This window comes from Heptranchias perlo, chromosome 25, assembly GCF_035084215.1.
Source record: "Heptranchias perlo isolate sHepPer1 chromosome 25, sHepPer1.hap1, whole genome shotgun sequence".
In the NCBI taxonomy this organism is placed as follows: domain Eukaryota; kingdom Metazoa; phylum Chordata; class Chondrichthyes; order Hexanchiformes; family Hexanchidae; genus Heptranchias; species Heptranchias perlo.
In genome coordinates, this window is record NC_090349.1 from 45,915,940 (window position 1) to 45,932,247 (window position 16,308).

At 40.2% G+C, this 16,308-nt stretch overlaps 1 protein-coding gene across 1 annotated transcript in view; it reads right to left on the bottom strand.

Moving 5' to 3' along the window:
• The window catches only part of piwil1 (piwi-like RNA-mediated gene silencing 1), a 47,650-nt gene that overhangs the window by 29,230 nt on the left and 2,112 nt on the right, over positions 1–16,308 (bottom strand). The window contains exons 2-11 of the mRNA XM_068006201.1: positions 15,532–15,640; positions 14,491–14,619; positions 11,202–11,416; positions 9,373–9,494; positions 8,737–8,817; positions 8,008–8,205; positions 5,288–5,399; positions 4,998–5,121; positions 878–995; positions 246–360 (exon numbers count right to left, since the gene is read on the bottom strand). Of these exons, the coding sequence (XP_067862302.1) occupies positions 246–360; positions 878–995; positions 4,998–5,121; positions 5,288–5,399; positions 8,008–8,205; positions 8,737–8,817; positions 9,373–9,494; positions 11,202–11,416; positions 14,491–14,619; positions 15,532–15,640 (1,323 nt within the window). The remainder of the gene's footprint in view (positions 1–245; positions 361–877; positions 996–4,997; positions 5,122–5,287; positions 5,400–8,007; positions 8,206–8,736; positions 8,818–9,372; positions 9,495–11,201; positions 11,417–14,490; positions 14,620–15,531; positions 15,641–16,308) is intronic.

Below are 16,308 nucleotides of genomic sequence, written 5' to 3' on the forward strand. Positions count from 1 at the left end.
GTATCCTCACACTAGGCCTAACCATCACAACTGTGCTTCAAAGTACAAAGCTGAACCAACTCAATACTATGAGGTAGATCAAGAACCATTTAACTTGATGGAAATGTAGTGATTCCTTCTTAGTTACATTGGATTTAAATACTGTTCACAGTAATTCACAACCAATTTTACAACATCTAGTCAAGAGATTTCAAATGCTTAAATTAGGACAAGAGTTGCTGCTCTATTATACACTTCCACATTACCATTTTTCCACCTTGTTGGATCTTCTCTGAAGGCACAACTCGGCCAGACAATGAGTGTAATTTGGAATCAAACTGGAGACCCCAATCTGAGAGTTCTTTCTGTACATTATCATCCCTGTTTTTTAAAAAAACATATTACAGGTTAAAAACTCATTGCAACCTAATAATTTCAAGTCTGTAAAACTTGTTTCTTTTCTGCATTGGCTGCATTCAAATAAATTACATTAACAAATTAAACTAATAAATTTTTTTAAAAACTAATTCTGTATTCTGTAACAGTTAGTATCCAAACATCTGGCTTACTCTAAATCAAGAATTCTTAAAATAATGTTACATATTCTACAACGTAAGCATCGAGAGCTGGCTCACATTCCAACCCCAGTGCTGGCCAGGACCAAACTTGAGGTACAAAGCTTTTCAAACTAAGATGAGAGCTTATCTACTAATCCAAGCAACAAATACTGAAGTAGAAAGGGCTCCAGAATTAAAACAATGAGCTGAATCTATATTTTATTATAGTTTGCTGAAAGAATTTGCTTCAATGTTTCCAAGTTACATTACAGAATTTGATCTTTCAGTACTTATGAAAACCAAGGTCAAGGATCTTTCCAACTTTCATTCCATAAACATACTTTTGGATGTAGTCCATAAAACGCCACAACCGCTGTTCTCTCTGTTCTGGCGTTAGTCTTGTGTGCGCAGACAGGTCTCTCATAACATTGAAATCGGAACGCATTTTATCTGTCATACCTATAAAATTAACAAAACAATTCTTCAGCTTGGCCAAATAGGAAATTGAACAAAAGATAAAACTACAATTTTTGTTCTTTAGAAGTTCAAACTCTCAAAAAATCAATTGAAAAGGTTAAAAAACATTAGTGCTTTTAAAAAAAAAACCTGGGTCTCCGGTGGAGCTGCCAATTTGGTCCATTCTATCATGGTATGGCACCATCTTGGTCAAATAATCACAAGCTGCTGGAACATATTCTTCCTTTTGTGCTGTAATGTTCTATGGTTCTATTTTGCTTTAGCAAAGAGCCAGCACACACATGCTGTAAACCTCTCACTATAAAGTGCAGAAGTAGTTCAACACACCAGCCACTGGATTCAATATTCACCCCCGGTAACTCCAGCCAGCCAGTTCCAGGTGAGTGGCGAATATTCCCTCAGTCCTGATTTCAGCATTGTAGATGGAGGGGCTTTGAAAAATTACACTTGTACAGTATCCAGCCTCTGCCCTGCGTTTGTAGCCAGTCTTGATATGGCTGGTTCAGTTAAGCTTCTATTGATGGTTGTTATTGAAGGACAGGGGGGGATGGTTGGGCTTTTTCTCTTGAGATGGTCATTGCCTGATACTTACATGGCATAAAAGTTACCTGCCACCCCAAGCCTGGATGTTCAAGGTCTTGCTCTGAGTTGTAAGATGAACCCTTCATGATTTCATGAAATCTTCTCAACCTTCTCTGCTTTGAAAACCCCAGTTTCTTCAGTCTATTCATGTAACTGAAGTCCCTCATCCCTGCAACCATTCTAGTAATGTTTTTCTGCACCCTCTCTAAGGCCTTCACATGCTTCCTAAAGTGCAATGCCCAGAATTGGACACAATACTCCAGATGTGGCCAAACCAGTGTTTTATAAAAAGGTTCAACATAACGTTCTTGCTTTTGAACTCTATGCCTCTATTTATAAAGCCCAGGATCCCGAATGCTTTTTAAAAAAAAAAATGCTTTCTCAACCTGCCCTGCCACCTCCAAATATTTGTGCACATATACCCCCAGATATCTCTGTTCCTGCATCCACTTTAGAATTATACCATTTAGTTTATATTGCCTCTCCTTGTTCTTCCTGCCAAAATGTATCACTTCACACTTCTCTGCGTTAAATATCATCTGCCGTGGGTCTGCCCATTCCACCAGCCTGTCTATGCCCTCTTGAAATCTATCACTTTCCTCCTCACTGTTTACTACACTTTAAGTTTTGTGTCATCTGATAAGTTTTAAATTGTGCCCTGTACACCCAAGTCCAAGTCATTAATACACAGCAAAAAAAAAGCAGTGGCCCTATTACCAACCCTTGGGGGAACACCAACTTCCTCCAGTACAAAAAACAACCATTCATCACTACTCTGTTTCCTGTCACTTAGCCAATTTTGTATCCATGCTGCCACTGCCCCTTTTATTCCATGGGCTTCAATTTTGCTGACAAGCCTATTGTGGCACTTAATCAAATGCCTTTTGAAAGTCCACATACACAGCCACCGCACTCATCAACCCTCTGTTACCTCATCAAAAAACTCAATCAAGTTAGCTAAACGCAATTTGCCTTTCCTTTATTAATCCACACTTGTCCAAGTGACTATTAATTTTGCCCCGGAGCATCATTTCTAAAAGCTTCCCCCCCCCCCAGCCCCCAACAGGGGTTAAACTGATTGGCCTGTAGTTGCCACGTTTATCCTTACACCCTTTTTTGAACAAGGGTGTAACATTTGCAATTCTCCAGTCCTCTGGCACCACCCCCGTATCTAAGGAGGACTGGAAGATTATGGCCAGCATTGCTTCCCTCAGCAACCTAGGATGCATCCCATCTGGACCGGGTGACTTATCTACTTTAAGCACAGCCAGCCTTTCTAGTACCTCTTCTATCAATTTTTAAGCCCATCCAGTATCTCAACTACTTCCTCTTTTACTGGAGTATTACATCGTGCCAGACAATGACAATCTTTAACAAGAGAGTCTGACCACCTCCCCATGACACTCAACGGCATTACCATCGTCAAATCCCCCACCATCAACATCCTGGGGGTCACCATTGACCAGAAACTCAACTGGACCAGTCACATAAATATTGTGGCTACAAGAGCAGGTCAGAGGCTGGGTATTCTGCGGCGAGTGACTCACCTAACTCCCCAAAGCCTTTCCACCATCTACAAGGCACAAGTCAGGAGTGTGATGGAATACTCTCCACTTGCCTGGATGAGTGCAGCTCCAACAACACTCAAGAAGCTCAACACCATCCAGGACAAAGCAACCCGCTTTTGATTGGCACCCCATCCACCACCCTAAACATTCACTCCCTTCACTGCCGGCACACAGTGGCTGCAGTGTGTACCATCCACAGGATGCACTGCAGCAACTCCCCAAGGCTTCTTCGACAGCACCTCTCAAACCCGAACCTCTACCACCTAGAAGGACAAGAGCAGCAGGCACATGGGAACAACACCACCTGCACATTCCCCTCCAAGTCACACACCATCCCGACTTGGAAATATATCACCGTTCCTTCATTTTCACTAGGCCAAAATCCTGGTACTCCCTAACAGCACTGTGGGAGAACCTTCACCACACTGACTGCAGCGGTTCAAGAAGGTAGCTCATCACCACCTTCTCAAGGGCAATTAGGGATGGGCAATAAATGCTGGCCGTGCCAGCGACGCCCACATCCCATGAACGAATAAAAAAAAACACTGGCAGCATCTTTCAGATAACTGAAAGCAGCTATGGTTGTGTAGAGAACACTGCCCTGTGCAATTCCTTCACCGATGACAAGCCTCCACTACCACAACCATTTTCTTACGTCAGATACGATTCCAGTCACTGAAGGATTTTCCCCTTGACCCTCCACTGACCGTAGTTTTGCTCATGCTCCTTGGTGCTTTACCAGGACGAATGCCTTGATTTCAAGGGCAGTTATTCTCACCTCTTGCTTCCATGTCTAAATCAAGGCTGCGACGAGGTCTGGGGCCAACTGGTTCTGGCAGAATCTGAACAGAGAGTCAGTGAGGTGCTGCTTGATGACTCCCATCACTTTGCTGATAATTGGGAGGCAGCTGATAAGGCAGTAATTGACCAGGTTAGATTTGTCCTGCTTTTGTAGATAGGACATACCTGAGTAAATTTTCACAGTCAAGTAGACGCCTCTATGACACTAGCATTTGAACAGCTTGGCTAGAGGGACAGCTAGTTCTGTTGCACAGGTCTTTAGCACTAGTTGGGATGTTGTCAAGGCCCACAGCCTTTGCTGTGTCAAGTGCACTCAGCTGCTGCTTAATGTCACATGGAGTGAACCCAAATGCCAGGACAGGGTCATGTGAGATGTTAAGGGCTTTAGGAGGAGGCAGAGAAGGACTCAACTTTTTGATGAAGATGCGTGCAAACATGTTAAGTGCCCTTGCAGTCACGTGCTGCACTCCGCATGTACAGTGCAGACCACCAATTCAAGCCAGGACTTCTCTTCTGTACAGATCAAAGATTCACTGAACAAACTAGCAGCCCTTGGGAGCAGCTGCCTTCAATATTTAAGCATAGACAGCCATATTGTGGCAAATCTGTACAATATATTTCGTCAGTATACTCTAAATTATACACTCACTAATTAACAGACAATTTTGAAATTTTTTAACTGGTTTACTGCCGTAAGATTTCCCCTCAATCACTCGCTGGCTAAATCCACGTGAACTGGCATGAAACCAGAGACCAGGAAGGTCTCAGGTTTAATTCCTGTCAGTGCAGTTAGCCAATCAGGCTTAAAAAAAAGGGAAACCAGCCACTCTCACCATTCTTCATGATTCAATGGCCATTTGATGGCAGTGAAACATTTTAACATCCTGCACCACCATGCCAACGGAATGTTACTCTACATGAACAAAATGTAGCATATGACTTTAGTACATACTTCAGCACCTACAAGGAGTGATGCACATTACATAACTATTAGATGCTGCTTCAAATTAGGCACCTTTTAAATTCCTATTACCTGTAAGATAACACAGCTCTGGAATGAGGCAGATTGGTCCTATACTAGTACCACTAGGTCCTTGCCGTTTGGGCTGACTAACGAGCACCGGCTGGTTCAGATCAGTGATGTCTGTACTGTATTGCTGTGGGAAAAAAAACACATAGCTCACATCTTCCCATTCCACATTCCCACAACACAAAAGCTAGTTTAGCAACATACTTTGTAGTAAATAATTACATGTAGAAATGAAGAGCAGGCATATTATAATTTTTTTTTTACTGGAGATCAATGAAAATATACTGTTGTACCTTTTTGTAGTAATCAGTGTAGCTGATTTCAGACCCATCTGCCTTTTTAAAGGTGTTTCGCGGATTCTGAACCCAATCAATGTCATCAATCCGGTAAGTCTTGTTGTTGTACCTAGAAGTAATGAAGATGAATTACTTTACGAATGAGTAAATCCTAAAATACATGAAAAAAATATAAGCAGAAGGAAAAATTAGCATCAGGCATTCAGAGGTATAATATTGCAAGACCCAGGTGTAAAGTTCCCACTCATGTACATCAACCCAAGAGCCCTTTGTACTAATGGTCTTCTCCAAATTCAATATAATTTCCTTGATTTTACACTCAATGCCCCTGTATAAAACCCAGAATCCCAAAAGCCATTTTATAGCCTTTTCTGTCTGCACTCCACTGTTAAAAGATAACCAGCACCCCTAGATCTCTGTGTTCCGTCACTTGTTAAGGATATCATTTAGGATATACTTCCTTTCACTATTCCACCACCCCCCCCCACCATCAAAATGTACTACTTCATATTTCTCTCTATTGAACTTTTATAAAGTGGTAGATAAATAGTATGAATTTATATCTGCAGTGAAAATCTACTAGGAGTTTGTTTTCCTAGAGTCCTGCTATACCCTGCACCCTTCACTATCAGTAAGATGGGCAATATTTTTAAATCTGATTTGTCACATGATCTATACTCAGTATATTTGCTGCATTACAGCAATAGGTAAACTATCAAGTTTAAGCTGCAGCAGGATCACGTAAACATCAAAATACCGCAGAAACTAAGTGACTTTTCATTGCAAATCTGCCGGGACTGAAGCGCTGCTGGTGTCGATTTCAATGTGAGCTGTTGCTGAAAGGTCTTTGCATCATCAGCAGCACAGAAGAGCTCAAGGATGAGGTTACGTCTCTAGTCAGCAAAATCTCTTTAGTACAGCACATGTAGATACTATGTAAATTAAATCAACACGCATTAAGATGGCCTGAAAACATTCTAAATTATGCCAGGCAAGAGACAAAAAAGGAAGAGGTAGATTTTTATAAATGAGTTTTAGTTTACTTCCCAAAACTCATTCTAATGTATTACTCTGAGCTTTTCATAGTTTGTCTACACCTTACACACAAGGTCCACTGCACAAGTGATTTAGTACATTAATGTAGTCAATTTTAGTTGAAGACTAAATAAAATTTTATGATTGTAGAATATCAATTCTGACCAATATAAAACTTGCAATTGTACAGACATGACTAACAGAACCAGTCCCTAATGACTCAATCCATCTCTTATCTCCACATGGACACAAGGCTGATGAATAGAAAATTTAAGTTCCTGCATCTTCAAATATAGACCAATTTATTTCTTCAGTATCTTCATTTTAAATGATTACATACAGAACAGAAATTATGGGATTTACTTGTTATTGCAAGATTTAAACAATTCAAGAAACATGGTCATTGCTAGACTTTTTTTTTAAAATTGATTTGCTTTCAGGATTGGTTGACACTGGCATGGCCACATTTATTGCCTCTCTCTGGTTGCCCTGAGATAGTGATGGTGGGCCTTCTCCTTGAACCTCTGCGGTCACTGTGCTAACTGTACTCCCACAGTAGTGTTAGGCAGGGAATTCCGGGATACTGTCGCAGCAACAATGAATGAACAGCAATATACATCAACACCACGATGGTGTACAACTTGGGAGGGGAACTCAGGAGTGATGGTGTTCCCACGACATTCTCAGTGGTAGAGATCACGGGTCTGAGAGGTGCTGTCAAAGTAAGTTTAGCAAGTTTCCCAATGATCAAACCTCATGAATAGCTCCAATAAAGGAGTTTTCAGTTAAGCTGTGTTACGCAGTTACAGAATTGCGATTGGCTAAGCATCACAAAATTGCCTCTGTAGACCAGTAACCCAGGAACCTCCAACTCCATAATGCGGCTCAGTTACTTGATGTACAGCTGCACACAGAGCTGATGCCCCACAGCATGTTAGCACTTATGGCTATATTAACAGATGGAAAAAAATTCTGCTGGCTATTCTTCTGCACAATTCTTTAAACTAGTCTTAGGTACATTTGGAGATCAAGCTGTTTAAAATGTATATTTCAACAAGAGCCAAACTTCTGTAGTACAACAGGAATACCTCAGTTGAATTTGGAAGTACTGTAACAAGGGTTCAGAGCATTTGACTATTGGACAATGAGTTTTTTTTGCATCACTGCCACACAAATCAAACTTGCTCTAATGACTATTGAACATTTACTTAACTTTCAAACATTTTCCCTTTTGGTCAATTTTTAAAAACCCATCAGCTACACATTCCTAACCACATGAAAACTGATCCCATTTCCCAGGAAATATAATTGTAAACAATTTTACAACACCAAGTTATAGTCCAGCAATTTTATTTTAAATTCACAAGCTTTCGGAGACTTCCTCCTTCCTCCTCCACACCAGGAAATATACAGTAGGGAAGCAATTTATTTCACCAACACATTATTACTCCAGTTGATCTGTCTAACCATCTCAATTAGAGTGCACTGGAACAATTTCCAAAATAACTGGATTGTATTACACACTCATATACCCACTATAAATAACCACATATTCCTTTTAAAAATGTTAGTTTAGCTCAATCTCCACTCACTACAAAATTGCTCAGTCTCTAAGGAACAACTAAACCAATTTTCCTATTAAGTTCAGTTACGCAACTGCCACAATATCATTCATGTCGTACCTGGTAAGAACAATCACTCCGACCAGTTCCTTGGAGCACGCCTCTTGAAACCGGTGTTCACCAAACTGCTCATACAACTGATACATTAAGTCAAGTACAGTTTCACTACGCAGAATCTTGTGACTGACATCTGCACATAGCATGACACTGTTCTCGTACTGCAGAATTGAAGTGGTGTACCCTGGCCAAACCATGATTCTGTCACGGGGGGAAAAAAGTGCAATGTTCACATCTTCCATTATTTTAAATTTTCCTACAGTGTTTTAAAGTCTACTTAAATTTAGTTTGTTTTTAGTTAAATGCAATCTATTTTTGAATCTATATTGGACATCTTACATCAGTACACAATTTCTGTCAACTTTTTCCATTATAGTAGCAACAGCCAAAATAACTTTGTGCTGTAATTAAACCTTCCCATCAGTGTAGCCGCTGCACCACCACCACTAGTGGGAGGGTATAATTACAACATAACACGTTTACATATGCAGCTGCCATTGTAATACATGGACATTGAAGTTTACAAGTGGAAATAAAATAGGGACAGAATGTGCAGGTCTTTAAAATGGGGACTGTATTAAGTCTGCATACCCTAGACCAATTATCCCCTGCCTTCTAACCCTCCTTCACCTGCACACCAAACCTAGTCTTGACTCCCCAGGTGCAACACCAAGGAAGAGTAACTAGTACAATCAAATTAAGTGTTAACATCTGCAAGAAATGGTCACATACCTGTGCTGTGGAATCATAATGGGATCCTGAGGGTTGTAATAGTTTCGTCCAATTTGTTGCAAGGACATTATCTTTAAAAGTCTGTTTAAAAAAAAAAGTTACTTCAGAATGTGTGTTTAGGAAACAGTGTTTCTACAAATGTGACAATTCCAATCAAATCTACTGAATATAGTAGCAAACGTAAAAGGAATTTTAGTTAAATTAGTCTAACTGCAAATACTACTACTGTAAATTTCTATTCTATTCCAATTTCAACTTTCTCCTGAGGCAACATTTCATCCTTGGAAGAAAATTATTAGACCAGTTGTAAATTATTTAAATCTCAAAATTACAATTAAACATGCCAAGATCAACTTGATTGGCAATCCCAGACTTTTCTTAGGCACCTGCACTTCAAACTGTGCTTGGCTGATTTGAAATAATTAGTGTATCCATACAAAAAAGATTCCATCCAATAGGAAGGAGGCTCACTTCAATTTGAAAGCAATTGTTAATTAACTCCTAGAATCACAGAGCTTATAGCACAGACATTCATCATGCCTGTGCTAGCTCAACAACTGGGGCTATCCACTCGAATCCCCACAATCTTTAAAAGGTGCCAGGTCGACAGATTAACATACCTTTACGGTCACTTACCTCCTGAACACAATGTTGTAAAACTGAAGGCACGTTGGAGAGGTCGGGGGCAATTCATTGGTCAAAGTAACTGTTACCTTCACATTCTGGCCATCGCGTGTCTGGCTGAGTAGTTCAGTAACCTTAAGATTGAAGAAAGGTCTCAAATCTTATTAACTTAAAAATCTGCCACATTAAAGCTCAAACATTTACCCTGAGATCATCACTGCTTTTGATGGAAATTAGCACCTTCTAAAGTTTACTGAAAAAAATCCTCTGTCCAATGTCAACCTACTGAAGGACTGGACTTCAAATTGGGCGCAGCAGGCAAATTTCACCTGGGCTTAAATCCTGCTCAGCTGATTGAATGCAGTCCTTTGATCCCAGCAAGAGGCATTTGGACAGTTTCAATGCAGTTCCTAGTAGGTATCCTCAAAGCACTAAACTATCTGCCACTAAGTTAACAACCTCTCAGATTCTCACTCATTTAAAAAAAAAGATATCCTCAAATAAATTCACTGAACTTCACACAGATCTCATTCACATTTAAATTCAAATCATAACTCTCCGCTCTGGATTCCCCCCAATAGATGCCATTAACATTGACAATTTCCCTTACATTTTGGAGCCGTACTAACTCCTCTTCGCTTTCTCGTTGCCTTTCAAAGGGCTGCATACAGTGACGTCACATCCTGGCCAGAATGGAAATGATGGGGTAATTCCCCCATCAATCACTGCTGTAAATTACTGGGATTGATTTTACGCACTTAATTCGTATTATGTAACAATCCTTCAGGCACTGCATCTTGCTGGAGAAATAACCCTGCTTTTATCAGGATGCTCAGCTGTAATTTCGATCATGAGTTCTGTTTACTGTAGTTCATAGAGACTCATTAAATAGACTCTGTTTGCTGTAAGTCTCGCTCCACCTTGAACTCACTGGCTGACAGTGGTGTCAATACTCACTTTACGAACCTGTTGATAGGCATTAAACCCACTAGCTTCCACACTCTGACAGCAGTTAATGGATTTGAACTCTCACCTAGATACACTGTTCTCCCCTCTCAGCTTCTTCAGGCTTCAAATCTCTCACCGCTATAAGAGGATTATCCAGCCCAACAGTTCCACTTCTAATCAACTATCACACCCAATGTCAATCTCTCTAAACCTGCTGTGCATGTGTGTTTTAATTTGGATTCTTCCAGCATGTATGTTGACTGCCAAAGATTTTAAACAAAATCCATGCTCAATTAATATAGGTGGCTCAAATGAGGGTGGCAAGGGTTGAACATAGATTGGTATATTCCAGTGACCTTCTATTCCTCCCCACTGCCATCTCCCACAGCCCTGTGAGGTGTATCCACATTCTTATAACTGTTTTATTAGCACAGTTCTGAAGGATCCCAAGCCACAGACACTCAGGCCCCAAGCTCCTTACACAATGCTCCCATTTACATCCACTGGACTAATTGGATAGCTTTTTCAAAGAGCCAGCACAGGCACGATGGGTCAAATGGCCTCCTTTTATGCTACAATATTTTACAAGCGCCCTTTGGAGGCTGGAAAACCTCAAACCTCTTAAAACGGAGGGAAACCAGCTCCACCAGCTTCGTTTTAAGTAGAGACCTCACAGGACCCACCCAAAACGTGGGGTTGTCAAGGCAGTTGAGTCCTTTATATTACAATCAGCAGTGGGCGAACCGCGAGTTTGCCTTGAGAAAAAGTTCACTGCATTCTGTTATCCTTTTCTTTTCTTTCTGCTCCAACACCAGGCTCAATTTTTTGCTTTTAAGACAAAATATAGTTACATTCCCAATATAGTACCATATAAGATTTAACTTAGAACTTACTTTGTTTTCCAGTTTTTTAGGAAGGAATAAGAGAGAACCATCAAAAACACGAGTTGTACCAAGGATTTTGTCATGCATAAACAACAGTACAGTACGCAGACGTCTTGATTCCATCTGGGGGTTATAGTCCACATGGTATTGATACAAAGCCCACTGGGGGCGTGAGTTTAGGCGAATATAGTTTGTTATGAGACGTATTAGACTCCCAGAAACACCTGAAAATACAAAAGATTAATATGATTTCCTACATTACTATACTTCAAAAGTGCCTAATTGGCTGTAAAGTGCTTTGGGACATCCAGGTCATGAAAGGCACCATATAAATGCAAGTCTTTTTCTCTTATGATAAACATTTAAAGATCTGTGTTTACCTAAAGCACAGAGTATATGGAGGGAGCTCATGTAATGGGAAATATTTTAAAAACAGGAGACAGAAAGCGTACAAATCAGATATTTAGCAGCAACTTAGCTGGTAATAGTTAGCAGAAATTATTATTCAAAGAGATGGTACTAAAGTTAAAGGATCCTTTTGAAGGGTTTTGATACCACAAATACGAAATAGTATCCTGTGGCAGAAGGGTTGGTAACCAGAGGTCAGATTTAAGGTAATTGGCAAAAGAACCAGAGGTGAAATGAGGAGAATTTTTTTTAAGCAGCGAGTTATGATCTGGAATGTACTGCCTTAAAGGGTGGTGGAAGCAAATTCAATAGCTTTCAAAAAGGGAATTGGATAAATACTTGAAAAAGAGAAAAATTTGCAGGGCTATGGGGAAAGGGCAGGATAGCTAATTGGATAGCTCTTTTAAAGAGCCAGCATAGGCACGATGGGCTAAATGGCCTCCTTCTGTGTTGTATCATTCTATGATTCCATCCTGAGGGAAACTAAGGAACAGCAAAGGCTCTAACAATTATTTTCCAAAACTCTGAAAAGGAAAATTGTGTCAGAATACTGGAGGGTAGGAAATGTTACCCCTCTTCAAAAAAGGATACCAAGTAAGATACTTATGGCAAAGATAATGGCACATGGAATTAAGAGGAATATGCTGAATGGTTGGAGGGCAGAAAGTAGAAGTTGAGGTAAACAGAAGTTTGGAAGAATTATAGCAAGTGGTGTTGCACAGAGGTCTGTGTTGGGGTCTTTCTCGTTTAACTATATACGAGTAAATGATCTGAATTTAGGAATCGAGGACCAATACTGAAATTTGCTGATAAACTGTTGCAAATTGTGACGAGGACTGTGAAAGACTGCAGGACATAGGATAGGCAGATAGGTAGCAGATCCAGTTCAATGTAGAAAAATGAGAATCAATATATCTTGGAAGAGCAGGAAAACAAAATACACCTTATTTAAGAGTAGAGGGACTGCGGTTTGCAGATATACAGGTCTTTAAAAAGGCAGGAGCATGAGTAGATAAGGTCATAAAAAGGCAAACAGAATCCTTGGTTTTGTATCGAGAGGCATAAAACACAAAAGCAGAGGTAATTTGAACATGTATAAGACTCAGGCCATGACTGGAGTACTCTCCAATTTTGGGCACCCAGACGAGAGTATGATGGGTTATGATGAGGAAAATACTGAGACTGTTTCTCTTGGTCAGTGAGATGGTCACAAGAGAACTCAAGAAAGAATTAGAAAAAAAATCTTTACATAGAGAACGGTTAGAAGTTGGGAATTTTCTGCTATAAACCAGTGTTGAAGCAGAATCCATAAAGGGAATGGGTGTTGCTTGAAAAAAAAAGGGCATGGAGATTGAGCAGGAGAGTGGAATTAGACCAGGTGGCTTAAAGAAAAACACCAGCACTGACATGCAGTGCCAAAAGACCAGATTTTGTGCTATAACCGTTTATGATTCTAATCTCCCCAGCTCAATCTCAATACTAGCTTTTTAAAAACTGAAATGACTAAAATTGCTATATTTACCTTGTGGTGCAATTTCAACTCCCAAGTGGCAAAAGCCTTCATGCATCTCATTGTTTTAGCCAGATTATACAAGGCATTCTGGCTTCCCCCAAAACTGAGCATTACTACATTTGCAATCATAACATGTACAGCAATACGGTATAAAAATTCAGAGGAAACCAGAGCACCCAATGTTAACCATCTGACAACTACTTATCTAATGGTGCATGGCAAATCAACACAGGTCCGACAAGTGTAATGGTTGTGCCAACGCATAGTGATTCCTCGTCACTGTGCTGATCCAGTGTTACATTTGATTCACATGACTTCACAAAAGTGCCATTAGAACTCTACCAGCTGCTCTATCCTGGGATTGTTGGTGTCAACTACAGCAATTTGAATATTGCACCACAAGGTACAAACATACAAAATTGACAGGCAGGAAAAGACCAGCTGGTCCATCAAGGCTGCCACACACGCTTGGCCAGAGGATAACGACAAGACACTTCCTCCCTCCGCAGCTATGTAATCTCCTGGGAGACCAAAAAAAAAGAAAACAACCTAGAGCCAATAAGGGAAAAAAATACTCTGGAAATTCCTCTCCGACCCCCTCAGGTGATCGAAACCAGTCCAGGAGATCACATGGACCAAGTATTATCTAAGACGACACTGATCTTGTATATGATGCGATCTCTGCCCCATCAAGAACCAGTCCAGCTCTCTCTTGAAGGCATATAGAAAGTCAGTGCCCACCACACCAGCCGGCAATGTATTCCAGAGGCTCACTACTCTCTGGGAAAAGAACTGCCTAAAACCCAATCTATTCCTACATTTATAGTTTAAACTCATGTCTCCTGGTCCTCCTCAATCTGTTAAACTGGACTAATTTATCAATAGGCATGGTATACAGCCTTTAATTATTTTACAGACCTCTATCAGGTCACCTCTAAGTCTAGGAATTACTCTCTCTATTTGCACTACTGCAAAAGCCATGCCAAAAACTGGAGTCCCAGACTATTCAGATATACAAGGAAAAGTCAGTTTCTAAATAGTGCTGAACTCTGCAGAACAGGAGTGGCTTTTAACAGAAATTCCCCATTCCTTTAAAGCTGAAAGATTAGGGACAGGAAACAAAACCAGTATGAAAAACATAGTAAAAGAAACAAGTTACAGAAAATGAAATGGTGAAAGTAGAAATGAGACAATAATAGAGGAAAATAAAATAGAAACTTTACTTTTTTGGACACAAGTTTAATCACTTGTCCATTAGAGAGCTAAATGGGGTTAGAAGATAAAGATCTTAAGATTTGACTATAGAAACAGTGATCACCAATACAAGCAACCTCAAATGAAATCCTGTTCCCCGAACTGCCCCACATTAGTCCTTACCTGTTTTGGACTCCTTGACATGCTCCATAGCCATCCTGGTGTTAACTCCAAGATCATGAAAATCTCGCCGCCGTCCACCTCTTTCTGTCAATGACAACTCTTTAAATCCAGCAGATACCACCTCAACGGCTGCCACATTTTCAGGAAACAAGAATAAATCGTATAATGTAAAATCCAGTGCAGTGGAACTACGTTCCTCATTTTACCAGACTTGAGAAATTACTATAATGAGGTCCTGTCGTGTCTAACTTGCATTTGCATTGGATGCTATTCAACAAACTCTAAACCAACTGACAGCGATACTTTCAACCTTCACAGTTACAGAATCTCATTACAATTTTAGACATGAGGCAAAATATTAATTTTTAGATGTGGTCACAAGCTTGCTCCATATATAACAGGAAGAACATCCATCAAGGAACTTTTATAGCAGAAACATTTGATCAGTGTTTTCTTGCACTACATGTCCAGGTATCTATATGCACTTCTTTTCATGCCCTGGAGTCTTCAGAATGATAGCAAGTGGCCTAACCTTATACTTTACTTGATAGGGGAAAACCAGTGAAAAGAAATGCAGCATTTGCTTTCTTTAGCCCAAACACCATGTATAGTATGCAAAGCTGGTAAAGTGCAAGAGCAGAGGATACCCCAGATTCAATATCAGGAACATAAATGCATGCTGAACACCAACCTCTTAACTGGCTAATGCTCTGGTTGAAACCATTAAGGATTGATTGGGCTATGCTAGAAATGCCTCAAGAGAGGCTAGCGATGAGACTCAATGAACCAAAACCTTCATGACATTATATGGCTTCAGGATTGATCAAGGCGTACTTGCGAGACCTCTGAACAGGTATCTTCGCTCACAAGCGATTGCCCCTATTTTCCATCCAAGTGACTGCATAGAGAACTATACAAAGGCTAGATAGCTATTCAGATGGTTACAACATTTATGTTATAAAGATGTTATAAAGTATCTTTCGTAAGACCTATGATAGTAGTAATGTCTAGATATCTAGACATACTTTAATCAAACCTCACCATCTTTGCGTCCTACTAGTCCAGAGGGCCCTCGCTGTCGACCACGTCCAAGTAGTTCAGGCTCCCTAGCAGTGTCAGGTCTTGTGGGAGGTGGTATTGGAGCAGGTGCCTACATTTCAAAATAACATATTCTTGCACTTATTTCTGAAGCAATTAGCAAATTAGTAGTAGTAACCCCACTGCCCCATTCTTTATATGCTAGCGTTGCAGAAGTTCAGATACAGGTAGGAAAGATATTAAGTTAAAGAATTCAATGATGTTAAGTTCAATTCAATCATCCCTTCCATCACTAACTTATTGTGCCTGCAGTGTGTACAATCTATAGGATGCACTGCAGCAACTCACCAAGGCTTCTTCAGCAGCACCTCTCAAAACCAGAACCTGCCAGCTACACCCACATCCCAAGGATAGATAGATATAATATTACTCTACAAAGACTCAATATTCAGATTTGAAACAGACATTAAGAAATCATCTGCAGTCAATCTTGGTGTTCCTTGGTTTTCCTGGCAAAAATGCAAACCAAATTCAAAAATATTCAACTCAAGAATGACAACAGTGGTATAAGGTTAAATAGGAACAGGGGTAGGCCTTTCAGCCCCTCGAGGCTGTTCCAGTCAATTACATCATGGCTGATTTGTACCTCAAATCCATTTATCTGCCGTTGCTCCATATCTCAATACCCTTACCCAACAAAAATCTGTCAATCTCAGTCCTGAAAATTTCAAATGAACCAGCATTCACAGCCTTTCGGGAGAAGAAAGTTCCAGATTTCCA